We start from the raw sequence: 20,291 nt of genomic DNA, 5'->3' as shown, positions 1-20,291 counted from the left end.
TTCTTGTCAAAGCTGGGCCTGCAAGACTTTTTAGAAACTCCCTACGCTAATCTGTTCTTCCCTTCCCATCTTATCTTCTTTTGGCTTCTCTTGCCCTGCCCTGTTTTTTTTATGAGCCTTTGCTCATTAAGGGAAGGGAAATCCTTTCAGCAATATTCCAGGAAATCTTATAAATGTAATCCATTTTAAAATTCTGAAAGATATTTCCTCCTTTCTGTCTCTTTACATGAAAGCAAACTCAAGATTGAGAGTAAACAATCCCAGCTCTTTAGCACTGAGGCGATCAAGAAGGATGCTTAGTCATTTTCCAGATGGCTTAAAGAGTTGAATCATTGCCTCTGTGTATGGGGCTGCGAGGCTAGCTCTCCATAGTCAATAGAAGAGGGCAAAGGGGGATGTGAGATGACAAACAGCAACAAACAGCATTCTCCCACCGCTGCCTCTTCTGCTTATGTACTGCGGAGTGTCGGGGTGGGAGTGGGGTCCCAAAGCAAGTGATCGTATTCGTTTGGAAATATTTTAACATTCTATAAAACTTTTTTTTGTCATCACTTTTTAAATTTGTAGAAAATTAGAAAAAAAGAAATCCTCCTGCCGACCCTCAGCCTGCCAATCTCATTCCTAGAAGTAAACACTATTAACAGCTTGGCCCTTCTCAACGTTTCATTTATGTATAAATATCTATGGTTAAGTTTGCTTTTATGGACATATACTCTTCTTTTTTCACACAAATTCGATCATGCATTGCATTTTGGTCTACAATTTGCATCTCCCTTGAATTAGCGGTACATGGTGGCCATCCTCCCAGGTCCTCACGTGTAGATCTAAGGAAAAGAGCGACATATTCGACTACTAGTTTTAAGACAAAAAGAAACATAAACAGTTAAAGGACAAAAGAATAGACTTGAGGGAACATTTCCAGCATATGTAGCAATCAAATTTCATAATTTCAGTTATACATTAAAGCACACACAGCTCAGTCAGAAAAAGACACTCCCGAAACAAAAATAGGTGAAGGATAGGAACCGACAGAAGAACAAATAGCCAATAAAGATGTTCAATGTCACGAATAGTTGTAGAAATACAAATTTTAATCAAAATCACCTTTTGCCTAGCAGATTCAAAAACAATTGTTTAACATCAGTAATATCCAGGGGGACTGAGGAAAAAGATGCTCTCATCCACTGTTTATAGGGGATAAAAGCTTACATTTTGAAGGGAGAGCATGATGTATTTTCTGTTCGAGGGAAAAAAGGAAGATCCATTACAGGGCGTTTTCTCCTGAAAAAGAAAATGATTAAAGTTGTACAAATATAATTTAAGTTATGCAAAATAATTTCCTTTATTTAATTTTTAGAGGGAAAACTGTCCTTTCCCTAAATCTTAAAGAAATTTACAGTATATTAAATCAGTTTGAATTTCCTGTAATAATTATTGTTTTATCTAACTACTTTGATTTCTTAAATTTACATGTGTTTATTATTTTACTTATTTAGTTTTACTTACTTAGAAGTCACAATGAAATGTGACCTATCTAAGCAGCCCCAGCTCATCCTGCATAAATTCATCTGTAAGTCAGGTATTTGGAATCTTGAGTCTTTTTTCCAAAGATATTATGAATTTGGCCCTCTGTTCTGCATCCACCTTGCCCCACTCCCAGTCCAGCCCACAAATACCCTTTTAACCCTTAGTGGGATGGAAACCTCATAATAATCTTCCTCTACCATAGAGAAACATGGTCTAAGTTCCAGTTCAGGGTACCAGGCATACATCTTCTGCCCACGTCTTGGCAGCAGGAGCAAGAATCCTCACCCCTTTTCCAAACTCTGGGGACACACAGTGCACAGGGTTCCCATTCCCAAGGGGTACCTGAAATGATAGGGGGAGCTCGGGGAGCCCTGATGGGAGACAGAGGCTATGGTGATGGAGATCAGAATCTGATGTGCTCAGCCACCAGGTAAGGGCTGAAACAGTAGCAGCTGCTGGGAAGGCACAGCTCTCGTGGCAAAACCAGACTTTTCATCTGTGAGGTGATTCTGAAGAAGGATGACCACACATGCTGGCTTACCTGGGATCATCCCAGTTTGTGCCAGGTCACCCAGTCTTGTTATTAATACCTTCCCTTTCACTTGTAAAATTGTCCCAATTTGGACAATAAAGTATATGAATCCCCGTCAGTTGCCATGTCTTCTTATATCAAAGGCCACTGGCCTGAGCACAATGTATTTTTTTCAGGAAATGAACCAAAGCGCTTCTGAAAAGGAGAAGTCTTGGACGTTTTCTTGCTTTAGGATATCAATGGAAATGATAAACAGCATAAAAACTTGGGGCAAAGGAGAGCTTTGATTTTTTTTCATTATCATTCTTTCTTAAGGTTCAAGAAGAAATTTACGGAATGACTTACTAGTAGCAGCGGATTCGATCACTAACACCATGTCCTCTCTCGTGAAAGAGTTGAATTCCGGTGAGTCCCTGGTCCCGTCCCATTTGTCTTCTCATTGCAGAAGGACCCATAACTTCTGTTAGAGAGCTGCTCACTGTCAAGTATAAAAAGATTTTTTAAAGGTCTATGTGATATTTTGTTGGGATATTAGAATTTTTTAGTACCGTTTATACTTTGCTAATGAGAAGATCATGACTACATGCTCAATGCACAAAGTTTGAAAAATGCAGAAAAGAATAAATACTCAAATTGACTTGTAAATACAGAATCCCAAGTTAGCCACTGTTAAATATATCATGACCCAAAGTGACATGATGCTAAAGTTATTTTATAGGGTCAAATGTCTTATTTACTAATTTAGACTTGTTCATTTGGAATGCATGGCTATTTGAAAGAGGCGAAACTGAAATTTACCTTTGCAATATCAGTAAAGAAAGATCTGCGAAGAAAATAAATAGCGTAAAATTGCAGCACTCTTCATCCTAATACTACTACACAGAGTTTTATAAACTTTAACAGCGTGAATATGCAAATAAATATCTTTATCAGTTACTAATACATCTCGTCTATTCCTTAAAGCCCTCCTAGCAAGATATCTGTTTGAAAGGACTGTGGTCATATAGTTGAGATTACAACAACTATAAGAAAGAAAACTTCAATGTTAAAAAAAATCTGGATTTAGATTTCTTAAAACCTCTATAATTAGAATAAAGCAATGAAAAGTGTTGCTATTATCTTAGGTTAAGATTACCAAATAGGATAAAAATGACAGTAGTTAATACATCATGATTAATGGCATGTACTCACTGCCCTAGCAAATGATGACTAAAAATGTTATTCTCATTGTAGGCGTTTCAAGGACTATTACTTTATACTCTTATAATTTTTTGAAATATTAAGTGAATGTAATATTTTAGGTCGGTGTTTCCTAAATTAAAGTAATATTAAGCGAAAGTAACAACAGTTTTAATAAAGACTTTTATAGAGGAAAATAACAGATGGCTTCAAGAATTAAGTCAGTTATTAAGACAAAGATTCCTTATAATATTATTGAGATAAAAAGACAATGCTGTATACTAACTGATTTTGTGGTAATTCATGTCAGTATCAATTCTCATTTTGAGAAAAAACGAACACATACTTGACTTACGTACAATAACTGGTCAGTGTTTTAATCAGCGTAGGTTGGTTATTGTTAAGCCTAGCCCTTTATTTGCCGATCGATCATAAAAAAATCTAGGTCATTCTTCACTTCTTCAATTGTACCTAATAGAGGCGGGGAGTGAAACTGAGAGTAACGTGGATTCTGAACTTGCACGGACTCATTTTGAAGATCTGGTCCCATCACCAACCTCTGAAAAGGCTTTTCTAGCTCAAATCCATGCCCGAAAACCCGGGTACCTTCACAGTGGAGCTACCCCAAGTGCCATGCGTGGCGACGTGTAAGTATCTTCTGCTTGGGGGTATTTTCTCAGTAACAGAACACTCTGCAGGGAGCACAGGAAAATAAAAACATGGTTGCTTACTTCTTTATTTTGGAAAGGAACGGTTCAGTTTCCTTTTCTGCCAGAAGAGGTAGAAGGGTGCTACATTTCAATTTGTCATTGTGACTTTTCCCCTTAACAATTTCCAGAGTATCAGTAACAAAATCCAACCAGTACTTATTGAGAGCCCGGCTTGCCCAAGGCACTGCGCTGATTGGATACAAAATAGTGTCAAAAATCTCTCCCACCCTCCCAGGACTCATAGAGGAGTTCAGGAGATAAATCATCCCATCTTTTGAATTTACTAGATTTGCTCTTAAGGGACCTGGTGATACTAGAGAGGTCTCTGTTCAAAGTGGGTGTAAACAGCATCATATACACACTTGTGACTGAAATAACTAAATGTATAAAGTCTCATTATAAAGAAGTCCAATTCGCTTGAATTATTGAATACGTATAAACCTGACCTTCAAAAGACATTTTGCAAAGATTTTTCACCCAATTAGGCTTCTGTAGCTTGACAGGAGCCAGCAGAATCACTCACGTAGCCACTAGAACTTCTGTGACGCTGGATCAGCTCAAAGCAGTCAGGCAGGGAAAACCAAAGCTGAGAAACAAAGGCAGAAAGCTAGGACAGACCTGCAGAGCCCAGCTTGGGAGGGAAAAGGGTAAAATGAAGGAAGTGAAGTAAGCGGAGTTCTGAGAAATGTGGGTAAGGCCTCACCCAAATTCTGGAAAAGAGAATTGATGAACAGTTCAAAAAAAAACTACAGAAGGGTGATGGCGCTTAATGTGAGAAGAACTGTAGATGAGTCTGCAAAAATAAACTGTCTGTTTTAAAGACCCAGAGAAGAAACTAACCAGAGGCCTTTCTGGTGTTTTGGCTGTCCATCCAAGCAGTGAGTAAAAGGCCAGTAATAATGGGGAATTATAAATAGACATGGCTTGAAAGCCAGCTGTGAAAAGGCAGAGCGTAAGATCAAAACAGAACAGTTATAATTTTACTTAGCAGGAAGCTGCTGCTTTTAATTTCAGTTTGCTTTCTTGAACTTTCCTCTATAATTTAGAATTATTTGATTTGTTTGTTATTCAAACTGGTGAATTAATTATCAGTTTAGTCTGATAAATACAAATCCATTTGATTTTTTTATAATTAAGCATTTACATGGTGGTTACCTAAAATTTTCTTGATCCAATCCTAAGGTCCAAAACTGTAACTAAGGCCACCCCATCTGCTGTCCCTGGTACACTGGTGGCAGGACCAGCTACAAACATGGCTGTGGGGCTTGGGAAGGGAAAGTTCATAGAGGCCTCGTAGACCTATTTAGGCTGACCCCAAACCTCTAAAAATAACGAGGACATGTCGTACAAATATAAATAAACATGAACATTGGCATTTAAGTTCCAACCCAGAAACTTCTACTTGACCACTCTTTTCACTTTAGGGGATATTTTAATATCTGTACTATCTAAACATGCACTGTGTTTTAGCGTGAGAATATTTTAGTCATATGATTTAGGTTGTGAATTTATGTTCAGTCCTAGGAAGAGCTTTATATATACTGGGATGAATAGATGGAGAGAGTCACACATTTAGTGAATGAGATCATTCTTGTCTATTTATTTCATAGTGGAATTGGACAATTTAAATGGATTTCTTTTTTTTTTTTTTTTTTTTTTTTTGCGGTACGCGGACCTCTCACTGTTGTGGTCTCTCCCGTTGCGGAGCACAGGCTCCGGACACGCAGGCTCAGCGGCCATGGCTCACGGGCCCAGCCGCTCTGCGGCATGTGGGATCTTCCCGGACTGGGGCACGAACCCGTGTCCCCTGCATCGGCAGGCGGACTCTCAACCACTGCACCACCAGGGAAGGCCGGATTTCTTAAGTTCAGAGCTAGTATATATTTTGAAGATCAAGAGCTATGGGTTAGAGTATTAGTCTTCCTGACATCGATTAGCTGATCGGTGAGAGAGACTTGAGTCTACCACAGGAATAAAGCAGATGCGTGCACGATTCCTCTATACATGCATAAGACAAAGAGCGTTAAATTATGAACAAATGTCCTAATCATTATTTCACTAGAGGACTTACTTCCCTTATAGAAAGTGTTCTTGGATTCCATTTTTTTTAAGCCCCCAAACTGGAAAAACTATGTCCTCTCAAAGGATAAGCCTACCCTTTTTAAGAACGACAGACATTTAAAGGTCAGCTCATTCCTGTTAACCCTAGGAAAACATAGAGGACACCAGATTGCCATAGAAAAATTGTCTGTGAGAACACCTTGATCATATATTTCTCCAAACTTCCAAAGCTTTTTTAAATTTTTTTCATTATGTCAAAGAAGAGACAGAATTGAAGTGAATTGAAGCAAAGAAGTGAATTGAAGGACTAAATAAATGTGTGCCCAGAACTACAGCTAACACAGGAATTCCACTCATACTTTCCTTTAAGATTTGCTCCGAAACTCCCACTGTGGTTGATTCCCAGGGTTACAGAAGATGGGGACCCGTATGTGCGGCTAGAGGATGAGAACTATGAAGATGACTCTGTCCGGCAGCTGGAGAATGAGCTGAAGATGGAGGAATACCTGAAACAGAAGCTACAGGACGAAGCCTACCAGGTACCAAGAGCTGGCCCACATCCTTTACCACTCCTGCCCCAGTCCCTCAGTAGCTGGGTCTTTTACATTACTCCAAAATTCGGTGCCTTCTCCTTCCTTCCACACTCCCTTTCTGGAATATTCTGACTGAACTCCTTAGTCCATGAATTCTAGACAGGAAAAATGTTAAATACTTCTTATAGCTGTCGCTCACCATGAATTCCTATGAATTCTGAGTTGGAAAGTAAAAGAGGCCTTCCACATTAGTGGAAACATGGTGACTAACAGTCCATGATCCTCCAAAATCATTAGGAAAATACTTTTTAAGAAAAGATACAGTCGGCCCTCCATATCCACAGATTCAGAATCTGTGGATACTGAGGTTCAACTATAAGGGACTTGAGCATCTGTGGATGTTGGTATCTGCTGTGTGGGGATGTCCTGGAACTAATCCCCCATGGATACTGTAGGATGACTGTCAGGGAACAAGGCTCAAGGAAATTGACTAAGCATGAATACACCTCCTCCCTTGAATCATTTGTCCTCAGCTTCCCTCACTGCCTGCCTTATATCAAATGTCAAGAAGTGAAAGAGTGACAAACCTCACCAAGAAATGTTAGGGGAACTGTAGGCCCACATTCAGCAGGGTATGGTTGGGCAGATTGTCATATGTACTGGAGCATATTAATCCATCTGAGAAGTCACTGGACATAACACATGCAGTTGGGAATAAGTGCAATGAGCCACTCATCCTTAAGGGGATGCATTTTCCCCATGGAGATTGTTCTACTGCCATGTTTGTTTTTCTTGTATGTTTCCCTTCCCTGTGTCTTGTTGGGGTTCTGGGAGTTCAGGGGTATTTGGCTGGTTGAGACCTGCTGCCTCCCAGACCCCGGGGGTTATTTTATCATGTCAGGCTTTCTGTCCGATGGCCAGACAAGCTTTTTTCCACAGTCTTAGGTTGGCAGTAGCCCCCTCTTTCCCTTATTAGTGAAGGAAAGAGAAGCAGAGAGAATAAATTATCTTCTCCTTCTCATATGTTTATAGATTGTTTGGAAATATCTTCCCAAGAAGAATAGAGCAAGAGGGAAGCCCACCAACCCCATCTTGACAGTATAACACAGAAGCTTTGCCTCTCTGGAATGTTCCATTAGCCTTTTCACTTTAACAGACACATTTCAGAAGCAACTACAATGTAGGCCTAGATAAACAAAACAAACAGTGACCAGATACGTAAAGCCATACTTTACTGCTACAGAAACAAACTTGCCTTGAGTGCAGACCATGGAGGACGCTCTTCCTTTGCGACTTCTATGGCCTATCCAAGGAAGGAAGTTAGTCTGGATGAAGCTCCAGGGTGTCCGTGGGAACTCTGAGGGATGGCATTCCTACTCGTATCTCAGTTGGCTCTTCTGCATAGCGGGAGAGAGAGAGGTGGTGAAATAATCAATATTCTGGTTCATGCTGTTAGAGGTGCCTATTAGACCTCCCTATTTGAGCCCATATCAGTTTCTGGATTTTGGTGACCACAGTAAATGAAATTCTAGATTTTTTTTAAAAAGAAAGTGAGTCATTTCATATAAGATATTAGATTTTTATTTATTTTAGTGACTTAGGAATTTAACCTGATATGACCAAAATGAAGGGAAATTCTATTAATAGCATCAGCTCTGATTGGAGTTCATGCCATCTCTGGTAGATGTTAAGCTCCTTCTCTCTCTCCTTTCCTTTCCACACCCAGTGACTTCAAGGGAAAGACAAAGAAAAGGGCTGAGAGATAACAGGCCTGTGTGTTCCCGCTCAAGATATATTCCCTGGAGAAGGTCAAAGTGGTTTTCCTTGACTGCTCTATGAGCATATGGTTGTTGGATGGGCCAGAAAGTTACTTTCATTGCTTGGACTCTCTCTCTCTATTTCTCTCCCTCTCTCTCTCTTTCTGCATGGCTTCCAACCAAATAATTCACCAGCTTGACTACATCACAGACATGACATGTCACCTTTCTTGTTTGTGTCCTTTGTCACCCACAGGTCAGCTTGCAAGGTTGAATGCAATATCCTTTTATCACTCTCCTCTCAAGTAAGTATCCTCTTATTTAGGAGGAAACGTGGCCACTGTACACTGGATTCTGATAACTTGTAACCTATATTCACAATCACTCTCTCTTAGGTTTTCTCTATGATAAGATACCCTCCTTCCCAATCTATGAAGCATTTCATTATAATCCATTGGAGATTTGGCAGGCAGCCTTGGGAGTTGACTTTTTACTCTATTAATTAGGAAAGTTGGCACAGAAATTTCAATAATACCAAAGATGCCCCAGAAATTCTTAGCTGTGAAGCCATAACACTGATCCATAACCGCATTCAAGTTTTCAGCCTCTCTAGCGTTTGAGAGAGAAAAGTCCAGGCTTGCTCAGCACTTGCAGAGATGAGTCAGCTCCTTAGTCCTGCTGTATTCAGGGCCCAAAAGATCAAAGTGTGTACCTTAATGAGTGAAAGCAAAAGCATGTGTTACTAAAGAAAACAAAAGAAGCAAAAACAGAGAGGAAACCTTCTGCAGCCTTATGGTTTTAGAACAGCGGATTCAAATCCATTGTGGAATTCAGCAAGATATGATTTAATTTCAGATATCATTTCTGTGGCCTGTGGTCCCCCAGCTTTGAGGATCTACCTAAATACATGGGAAATCCTCAGTAATTTTTTTAATGTAAAGAGAATAGCCCTTGATTGGCAGGATCACTTCACTGTAGTAGTCTAAAGCTTAGGCCCTGCACTCAAATAATAGACTGATTTCAAATATGAGTTCCATCAAATCTTAGCAGCATAATCTTTGACAAACTATTAGACTTCTCTGAGCCTCTGTTCCCTCTGTACAACATATATCACAATACCTACCTCATGGAGGAGTTGTACTCACTGAGATATAGCTTTTAAAGAGCTTAACATAGTGGCAGACGGACTGTCATTTTATTCTGAGCACACACATACATGCCTAGCACTATGCTCAGTGCTTTACAAGCAGTTCAGTCCCTGGGAGTGGCTATAATTATTATGTGAGTGTATGAGAGCCCCCGGGACTCAGAACCAGCTTGCTTGCTCTGATTGTGGAGATACGGCTGGGACTCAGCTTCGTACAATGACTCGATGTACCTTCAGCTACACTGTCCCATGAGACTTGATGGCTTCTCTGGCTCCAGCCAATGGCCATTTAGATGTCCCACATTACACTTCAAAGCTCATACACCTCTTACGGTCATCTGGATGCACGGTCCCAAGGACTTGTATCCACTTTAGTTCTACAGTCTTTTCCCACCCATGGAATAGTGCAGTTGATAGGAAACTCAACTCTGGCTGCTAACTTGAAAAGGCGATATATGTCTCCTAAATGACATATCAATTAGTAAAGAATACATTCTAGTTCAAGCACTACTGACCTCCTGTCTTGGTCCTCAGGTTAAGATTAAGCAAGTAAAAATTAAAGGGTAATTGTTATTATGAAATACATTTTTTGAGCTGTGAGGCCCTCTTGGTATAAAAGGGAGGATCTTATTGAGTGCGTCTTAGTCTGCCTCCCTTGGATTTGAGAATGCTACACCACATGTTCTCCTGATTCATGATAACTGCAGTGAAAAATTCCCAGGAGCTGTTTCTGAAAATATTCAGTCCAGTTATAACAAATCTAGTCCCAAAGGAGCAAGCCTTTTCCTTTCATAGCATTTTCTTTCTCTGAGCTCCAGCAATTTGATCATTTTTGTTCTGCACATTATTTAAACATCAGTAGGTAGTGCTTAGAAAAATATACTTTTCTAAAAGCCTAATGAAATGCCCTTGACATAAACCCAGATAAAAAATGGTATTTGGTTCTTGTCCATAAACGCCAGAGATTTCAGTACTCTGAAAGTTCTTAGGCCCTTTTTAAATCTTCTGTTGCCAATTTGGCAGTGAAAAGTTAAAACAGTTGTGGCCTCTGCTGCTTACTGCATCCTTACCTACCTAGCTGGCATCCCACAGAACTCTAAATATAAACCAGCCTGTCACTAAATCAGCAAATCAGACAAAATTCATTTAAGACCGGGTAGAACACTGTAGGAGCTAGTAGCTTTTCATCTTTGCACCTAGTTCTGCCCTACTGTAGTTTTTCTCGATGTAGCCAAGAAATACAGCTGAAATTGTAGAACAGTTCATCTGTTGAAATCTATTTGTTTGGGCTTTCTGGCTACACTACAAGACCAGAAATTATCCCAAAGTATATGCATCTCTTCTGCAAGGGTCCTAGAGCTGATTTCAGCAGCTCAGAGTCAATTAGGCATCCACCAAGCAGAGCCCTACGTGACTAAAGGGCAAAAGGTGAAACACCAGAGACATGGAAGACCCATCCTCTGTTCAAGAAGAGCCTTAGGCCTCTCTGAAGATAAACAGGCACTTACCAACACACTAACAAGAGTGAACAGAGTGAAACCTGACTTACTGCTTTTCAACTAGCCACATTAGAAGAAACAGTACACAGAAAGGGTAGCGCTCGAATTAGAGTCCACCAAAATCCCATTCTGGCCCATTGGGATCTTGGGTTGATCCCTTTTCCATCCTTCTGGCCACACGGTACTCCACGTGCCTTGACCAACCACATCCTAACTTGAGAAATTGGAGGGTTGGAAGAACAAAGTGGATTTTTTTTAAAATTAGCATGCCATTCTGATGGTGAGTCAGTGCTCTCATCTTCTTGTCCAAAGGACAGCACCAATATTTCTGTTTATGTGGCTTTAACCCTCCAGATGCCTCAGGTACCCACTAGGCAAGAGACTCAGCATGGAGGATTCTTGTCCTCTCTTCTTTCAGAAGGTGCAGTAGCCCACAGTGTCCCAGGACGTTCATTCCTGACTGTCAGGGGAAGAAAGTAGAGGGTGTGTGTGTGTGTGTGTGTTGAGGGGGAAGGGGTGATTCTAAGCTTCATAACCCTAATTTAGAGAGCAGTTACCATCTTTAAAAAAAATTACACATTGCTTATTCCCAGGCAAGCTATAGTCAGACAGATGAAAGTAACATGAGAACTGGTGATGAAGGACAGAGCTGCACCCACCCCTACAGAGGAGAAGACGGCAGCCTGGCAGCAGCCTCACCTCACAGAAGAGAGGACCCACCACACGCAGCAGCTCCCAACAGACCCCTGCCCCTAAAGACGTGTTCTGCCGGCTATAGCGCAGCTAACTTTTTGTTCTCAGATTTGTAGTTCGTAGATGTGTGTTTTGAGAAGGAAAAAAAAAAAGACTTCTGTTCAAAGCTAACTTATCAGCTACATCTTCTGTAACATGTCTCATCCCTCAAAATAAAGACACGGGCTGAAATCCCGCGCTGCTGTTACTCACAACGGCAGTATTAACAAGCATCTTAAACCTTTGCACGTGATATTGAACCTGGTCAGTTTACAACGACAAAATTAATACTGTTTATAGCTAGGAGTTTGATTTCTGAATTCTCTGAGATTTTAGCAAAACAATTGATTATATACACTGTACATTTTTTTTTTCCACAGCAGTTGGAGAAAAACAACCACTTGCAATCACTCACTAAGCCCGAAGGACTTGGTTCCTGAGGGTACAGACTCAGAGCCCTAAAGCCAAGAAGGGCCCTTGGCCTGCATGGTCTGCACTTGTCTCCAAGTCTCTGAGAGCAGAGGCTTGAACCAAACACACCAGGAGAATCCAGTCTTTGGGACTTCTTTCCAACTTGGGGTTGTTTTCTTTCAAGATACTCTAACCAATCAGCCCTAGAGTTTAGTGTAAATACTTTTTTCCAAACAGAGATCATATTCCCCCCCCAAAAATAAAGGCAACATTCAAATTATATAGAATCTAGTTTTTAAAATCAGCACAGATCTTCTTAAAAACTGTGAACTCTGTTTTGAAATACTCGTTAGTAAAGCTGTTTATAAACCACAGGTGCCATAAGATCCCCCCCAATGGACTCAAGTTATCTCTGCTCTTCCACGGGCTGGTTCCTCTCGGTTTAGCTTTAGGGAGCATGTTTCTAACAGCACCGCTCATCCGCAAGTTCCCCTATCGGGTCGTTTGGACGCCTTTCAGCTTTAAATGTACAGGCTTAAAGTGCGCTTGCAAACGTTCGCCCTCCTCTTCTTTCTGAATGTGTATTGCCTTAGCTGGCTACCTGGTGTTCTGCATGCAGCCTCCTCTGGTCACATGAGAGGAAACAGGCTCCTCTAAGTGGAGTTGGGATTTTGCACTCCGTGAAAAACTAATGTGCAAAAGAGCTGACAAGGAAGGGAGCATGAATGACTCTGTCGATGGTCCTTTCTGAGGGCCCTCTTTGGGGAGCACTAAAGACCTCCCTTAGGGATTCTGGGGAAATGAAAAAATAATCTACCCGTTTCAATATTTGATGAAAGAAACATCCTACAACATAGTAGATACGTTTTCCTTAAATTGGCAGCTTCCCTGGATTCTGTTTCTCCTTTAAGAGAAAGAAGAGAACATCATTTTAGAACAGTGGTTCTCACAGTGTGGTCCCTGGACCAGCAGCGTCAGTATCACCTGGGAATTTATTAGAAATGCAGATGCTTAGGCCCTAAGCCGGGCCTAAGGAATCAGACATTCTGGGGCTGGGGTCCAGTACTCTGTGTTTGAATAAACCGTCCAGGTGATTCTGATGCATGCCGAAGTTGGAGAACCACTGCTTTAGAATAAAGTTGTATGATAAAATCTCTGAAAAGGCCTTATTCAGGATAAGCAAGAAAGATTCTGAGTCAACCTCAAAGCTTCAGCTATTCGGTTTTGCTTCCAGGGCTGGCAAAAACCTGCCACCTCCCAGAGTCGGTAGTTGGTGGGTGCCCAGCTGAGAAGAGACATCCTGACATCTTCCAGCTTCCTTTCCAGAGAGTTCTAAGATGTTCATGCCTCTGCACTGGGTCAGAAACCATCTCCTTGGCTGCCCTGTGGAACAAAATCGCTTGCTTTGGGGATAGTAAAGCTCTTGGTTGGCATTAGCAAGGAGCCCAGTCTGCCCACTGATGTACTTAATCATATTTCCCTCGGGAGAACCAGCCTGAAAAATGTCCCTGAGAACAGGCTGACACCAAAGGGACACAACTGCACAGTTCTCAGATTTCTTTGCACAGATGGATTTTATTGCGGATTTTGTTGGTATATCTTAATGTTCATCTCTTTTCCACTGCCCATCCTCTGTGAACCCGTGCCTCTCTAGATGGAGCAGGTGACCACTGGTGCCTCATACTCAGTACTTAAAACCACTACATCCCAGCTACCTACATGGCTGTCAGCTCTCAATCATAGCCGGGCAGTTCCCAAACTCAGAACCCTGACCCTGCAGGTGGTATTCAGCCGCCAACTGGACCGAGCTGACAGATGTTGTCATGTTGTGTTTCCACATCAAAACGTTTGTCTAAGGTTTGAACTGTTCTGCCAATAACCTTCCCCCGTCATAGCATTCATTGCCAACTCCATCACACGGTTGTCGAAACCATCGTACAAAGCCATTGCAAGGACTCTGGAAACTGCTGCCAATGACCAATTCCTGACTAACCAGCCACCTTTTCTTTCTCTTAGCTCCACGTCAGCACTGAGACCAGACTCAAGCACCCCTGTCCTGTAACCGAGACAAAATGGCGTGTGTTGTTCTGGGTTTTTGTGGTTTGCGGTGGGTTTCTTTCCTTGGCTCTCCAAATCTACTTTTGGGGCCTGTTCTAAGTGCAAACCCAGCAGGTGCCACCTGTCCTGTCCATTAGATCCAATTCCGTCTGGCGGGGGTTGTTTCTTTCTTGTTCCACGATGAATTGCACATCCACCTCCATTAGAGATGTTGGCCTATTAATGAGCACTGGTCTAACACAGCCAACCCTCCCCCACGGGGCCATGTAATGGAGGGAGGGAGGAGGGTGAAATCTACTGTAGGGGATTCAGGAATCAGTTGTGGTTGGTCAGGACGGAAGTCGGGGTAAATTTGGTTGGTCACAGGGAGATGTGCTGGAGATTGTGAAAAATGGATTCTCGAGTGATCTACTATAAGGCAGGGAAGGTTCATTTGTAAGTAGCGATGTGAACTGAACTACATAAGAGTGTGGCCTTTGTTGTGATATACTATGTATTTTCTTATATGCATGAGCCAGACTGTTGCCTCATAATTTAGCACTGATGTCTGCTTTTATTTTGATCATCTTTGTGCACCCTTATTAGTTCTTGGCTGTTAACTGTAGGTAGACGTTGTAAATCCGGCAGCCTTTGGTCGCTGCAATCACCTTGGTTCAATTCCGCACAAGGAGCCACAAACAAGAACTCTACCGTGTCCTCAGAAGAAAGGGCATTTTTACCTTTGAACCAAAAAGAGGGGGAAAAGAATCAGAAGTATCACATCCTGAGGCCAATTAACCATAAGACATTTTTAATTATGACTACTGTAATTTGACACCATTTGAAATAACCAATTCAGAGACACTAAAGATTTCACAACATTCATTGGTAGGTAACAAAACTACTATTGTATGAGTTTTTTGTATTGCTGTTAAGTATTGTTTTGTGTGTATGTGTGTGTGTTGGAACCTCCTGGGGACATGTTATATTTTGAAGTGATTAAACTATTTAATTGTGTGTCTATATTTTGGAATGGAATTATTTCTTCATTAAAAAATCTTTTTAAAAACACTATATCTTGTGTATTTTGTTCCTTTGTTTCAGTGAATTTCCTAAAGCAACATGAGGTTAGTCTGTTCTAAGGAGAAAGTCCACAAGTAAGTATTTGCAGCATGAAGCATGGACCACGCATTGAGGATCAAGCAAATGAAGCCAAATACCTCACCTTTTCCTGCCTTTGGGGATGCAGGTTTTTTTTTAATGAGATACTATTCTGCTGCTCACGGAAAGCCTTGTTGCAATCAACATAAACAATCCATACACCCTTGCCTTTCTTCTCTTCCTCTTCTTCTTTCTTCTTTCTTTTCTCCCCCAAATTCCAAATACTGGGAAAAAATAACATTTGTGTAATCCTTTACAACTTTAGAAAAAACGGCTTTATTTACATCTAATCCTCACAATATCCATTTGAGGAGTGCTTAGTCATCCAGAAATATAACCTAGGGAGCTGCCTATGTTCTGAAAAAATCTGCAGACAAGGCTGAGATGGGAAGAAGACTGGGCATGCCATCAAACAAGAAACAGAGGGAAAACAAGAAATTTCCCACTTCTGAGAAGATGGTGCACTTTTCGGAGGAGTTTCTGAAATTAGGCTTCTCCCTCTATCCAGAGCTATGAAGACTTCCCCTCATCCCTGCTAGATCTGGCATTGGTCAAGACTAAGATTCATCCAAGGAGTTGTGCTCAATTCCTTGGTGTTGGTTTAATACTGCTGTCTTCTGGTTGCCTTAGCAACACATATTATAGTTCGTGAATTTTTTGTTCTAAACATTATCTGAGCTAATAAAGGAGAACTGGGAGGCAATGGAAAGATGAAAAGAGATTTTCAGTATCAATTTTTTTTCTAAGACATCAGATCCTGAAGCAAGACTGTGATATACACCAAGAACCAGCACAGCCCAAAACATTCCCCTAAGGTTTCACTAGCATAGTCAAGAGTAATGGGGCAGGTCTGGTCGTCCAACACTGGAGCAGCTTACGGCAAGAACGTTTTCCTGGTTTCTAGCCAACTTGGGAACAATGGTCCTCTGAAAAACAAAATACTTTACACTCCTTTTAAAAATGCTGGCTTTCGGGCTTCCCTGGTGGTGCGGTGGTTGAGAGTCTGCCTGCCGATGCAGGGGAAGCAGGTTCGTACCCCGGTCTGGGAAGATCCCACGTGCCGCGGAGCGGCTGGGCCCGTGAGCCATGGCCGCTGAGCCTGCGCATCGGAGCCTGTGCTCCGCAACGGGAGAGGCCACAAGAGTGAGAGGCCCGCATATCGCAAAAAAAAAAAAAAAAAAAAAAAAAAAAAAATGCTGGCTTTGGGGAGTTAGTGCAAGAGAAAAGAGTAATATTTCCCCTCTACTGCAAAGAGATCCAAGAAGCCTCTTTGTTGTAGAAGGATTCAAATATTTTAACAGGATAATAAGAAGAGTATAATTTTACCAGAAAACCTAAACCAAAGCTAAGAAAAGATACTGAAAACCGCATGTAAAACATAACTTCCTAATTCTTACTGTCCACTACAAACGAGCATACTTGTTCAACAGCAAAGACGTTTTTCCAGCCATTGTACAGGTACTGTACATTGTACAGTACGTACAGGGTCTCTGTACATACTGTAAACATTGAGTGGTGTAAGGGACAGTCTTCAATTCTTTTCTTTTTCTAAAAAAGCACAAAGTCAGGAGGTGGAGAAAAGGGAACCCTCATACACTGTTGATGGGAATGTAAACTGGTGCAACCACTATGGAAAACATTAAGGAGGTTCCTTAAAAAACCAGAACTACCATATGACCCAGCAATTCCACTCCCGGGCATATAGCTGAAAAAAAAAAAAAACATTAATTCGAAAAGATACATGCACCCCAAAGTTCGTAGCAATACTATTTACAATAGCCAAGATATGGAAGCAACCTGAGTGTCCATCAACAGATGAATGGATAAAGATGTGGTATATATCTCTATATATACAATGGAATACTACTCAGCCATAAAAAAGAATGAGATTTTGCCATTGGCAGCAACATGGATGGACTTGGCATTATGCCAAGAGAGATAAGTCAGACAAAGACAAATACTGTATGATATCACTTACATGTGGAACCTAGAAAATACAACAAACTAGAGAATATAACAAAAAAGAAACAGACTCGCAGATATAGAGAACAAACTAGTAGTTACCAGTGAGGAGTGGGGGGAGGGCAATGTGGAGGTGTGGGCGGTACAGACTTTTGGGTATAAAATAGGCTACAAGGTATACTGTGCAACACAGGGAACATAGCCAATGCTTTGTAATAACTGTAAATGGAGTATAACCTTTAAAAACAAAATTTTAAGGGCAAAGTTGTTTTACTTAGCATAAAGCTAAATTGCAAATCTGTGATGGTGAATAGTATAAAACTAACAGAATTTATTCCAACACTGTAGCCTCATCCTGGCCTGGCCTGATGAAAGGATTAAGCTTTGTAAATAATTGCTCGGTTACTTGTCTTACCAGACTCCACGCTGGTGGTGAGCAGGGTCCGCATCCATGTAGAACATCACCGAACCCGATGCCTCGTACAAAGTAGTTGAGCAATAAATATAGAAGATATTGAAAAATAAGGAAGACACACCATTCCTCAGGCTACTCTCCTAAATATCAGTAGTCACAGCCAGGACTTTTAATGGAAGCTTTGGAAGAGGTGAAAGTCTATCTGGAATAGACTCTGGTAAGCACCGGAAGTAGGAAGTTGCGGGGCACACCTGTGCTCCACAGCCAGATAGAAGTGATGCTCGTTCTGAGAAGTGGAGACGTTGATTTGTATGTTGATCTCCGGGCTGCAAAAGACCTGATAACAGAGCCAGGACTCCTCTCAGAAAGTGAGTCAGCAGTTTGCCGGAGACTGACCCAGTTTTGCACTGAAAGCCAAGAGTCCTGAGAAATGCCTCAGTCCCAGTCAAATCAGAGGGACTGATCGCCCAAGAAAGCAAGCAAAGAGACACTCCAGCATCAGGCAGGAATAAGTCTCGGGTGAATTCTGCATGGTGAAGCAAGTAAGATATTCTCCTACAGTGGGACATTTAGAGAACAGAAAATGCTTATTCTACCATGAAGGTACCTTTCTAGTCAAAAGTTTAATGTTTAGCAGGACTGCATTCTGATGCCCCTCCAGGATGATATTAGCTGCAGAATTCAGTAAAATGAGAACATCTGTGGATTTGTTCACTTTGGGGGTTTCTGAAATGAGATGACCTATGGATAAGACTTGTTCAAACATCTAGATGCTAAGGAGAACCTGCAAAAATCAAGTTGAATTTTGGCAAAGCTGATAGTGAGCTGCTTTTGTTTTTTCAAGGCACTGATTGACTTTGTGAATCCACATATTCTTGAGGCTACCTCAGAAATTTTGACCAGGTCATTAACTTGCCCTCCCATTTCTTTGAAGAGGGACATTTTTCAGTTCATCTAAGAGCAGAATCAAATTCTTTAGACATGAGATCAGAAGGATGGGCCTAAGATAGCCCTGTTTTCGCCATTTCTTTGTTCTATCCTTTCTCTCCACTGTAATCTCAATGGGGTGTTGGAACAGACTCTGGAAATAGCCATATAAGCTTGGACTCTACAGAGGAAACCTGCAACCTGCCTCTTAGAGATTTTTCCGTTTATTGAATCAAATACATTCTGTAAAAGCTTGTGTTCTCCATTTAAAAAGCACCACTTCATGATGTAAAAAATAACTAAATAAAAAAGTTTAAAAATAAAAAGCACCACTATATACGTATAACTGAATCACTTTGCTGTACTCCAGAAACTAACACAACATTATAAATCAACTGTAGTTCAGTTAAAAAATAATAGTAATAAATAATAATAAAAAGCACCGCCTCGATATTTCTGGAATAGCTACTAACATATAGTAGGATTTGTATATCATTATAGAGCGTCCCTGTCGTGTAATTTCCGGAAGAAACTTGTTCTAACATATTTTCTTCTTAATTCTCTAAATAATTGAAAGTTTGAAATACATAATAAGCAAATTCTGGTGACCCAAAGAAACTATAGAACACACCACAAATTACATGAAAGGTCCCCACCACTTCCTGGGAGAGATGCTTCAGCAGTTGCCTCAAGTTCACCTCTGACTGAACTTTCATCCTTACCAGAATTACTCATTCAGCTCAATAGTAATTGCCAGTAAAGAAATCTGGGGCTGTAGACTTACACAAGTATAAATCAGTCATATCAGTTTTACTTAGCTTTATGTTCCAAATAGTGTGTATTCTTTGAATGCAAAATATATATATATATTAAAAATCTTGATATTTTTGTATCAGTGGCAATATTCTCCTAATACATGTATCAATACATACTCATTATAGCAACCAAAGGCCACTGTTATCACAACATGGGTGGGCACTGTTTTCCTTGTTCGTAAATCATCAACAGATCTGACACTTTGGGGTTTTTTTGTTTTAATTCCACTCTTTTTGGCTAAAAGGGAGCATTTACAAATACAAGGATGAGGGCTTGACGTTTATATTTCGGTGTTAGACTGGCGATTAGAAAATATTACTAAGATCTGTAAATTACCCACAGATTGACATGGGAGCTATTGCACTGGGGAAGGACAAAATATGACAAGTCCTCCCTGACTGGAAGGCGATAGGAAAGCTTGAATTAAAACATGAGAAATGCCAGGAAAGAGGAAAAAATGTGTTGGAATAATCATGTTTATTCTCTCTGAAAACGTATATCCCTTGTGAATTATTTTAACCATAACCTAAATCCTTGTATTTCCCACGAATCAGCAGTTACTGAACAAACATAAGAGGATAAGTGATTAGCATTCCCCCTCTAGGAACATCTGCTTCCAAAGGAAGTTTGGCAGAGTCTACAAGTGACGTCAGACTGGCAGGCACAAAGATTACAATCTGGTTAATTCTTGCCCTGGTATTCCTACCTCCGGGGGAGCCTGGTCTAAATCCATGAAAGCCAGAGTTTGAAATGGATTACTGTACATTCTCACTGGAAAACAAACAAAAGGTTGGAAGCCGGAAGTGCTCAGAACTAGCATTTATTTCACTGAGTCTCTTAAATATTTATACTCAACATCCCACAAAATATCCATTTGTAAAGATA

The 20,291-nt window shown here is 40.8% G+C and overlaps 1 protein-coding gene across 6 annotated transcripts in view; it reads left to right on the top strand.

The window, feature by feature from the left end:
* Window positions 1-15,380, top strand: part of DTNA (dystrobrevin alpha) — a 297,328-nt gene extending 281,948 nt beyond the window's left edge. For 2 of the 6 annotated variants that reach the window (XM_032603035.1, XM_032603034.1), the window contains exons 17-20: window positions 2,375-2,464; window positions 3,717-3,885; window positions 6,380-6,548; window positions 14,105-15,191. In XM_032603035.1, coding sequence (XP_032458926.1) covers window positions 2,375-2,464; window positions 3,717-3,885; window positions 6,380-6,548; window positions 14,105-14,245 — 569 coding nt within the window. In that variant the 3' untranslated portion in view covers window positions 14,246-15,191. Of the gene's footprint in view, window positions 1-2,374; window positions 2,465-3,716; window positions 3,886-6,379; window positions 6,549-8,555; window positions 8,605-11,538 lie in introns of all 6 variants that reach the window. The other 4 variants (XM_032603037.1, XM_032603038.1, XM_032603033.1 and 1 more) reach the window with 4 other exon arrangements.
* Window positions 15,381-20,291: the final 4,911 nt, after the last annotated feature.

Source organism: Phocoena sinus, chromosome 14 (assembly GCF_008692025.1).
Source record: "Phocoena sinus isolate mPhoSin1 chromosome 14, mPhoSin1.pri, whole genome shotgun sequence".
In the NCBI taxonomy this organism is placed as follows: Eukaryota; Metazoa; Chordata; class Mammalia; order Artiodactyla; family Phocoenidae; genus Phocoena; species Phocoena sinus.
This window is presented reverse-complemented; position numbering and strand designations above follow the sequence as displayed.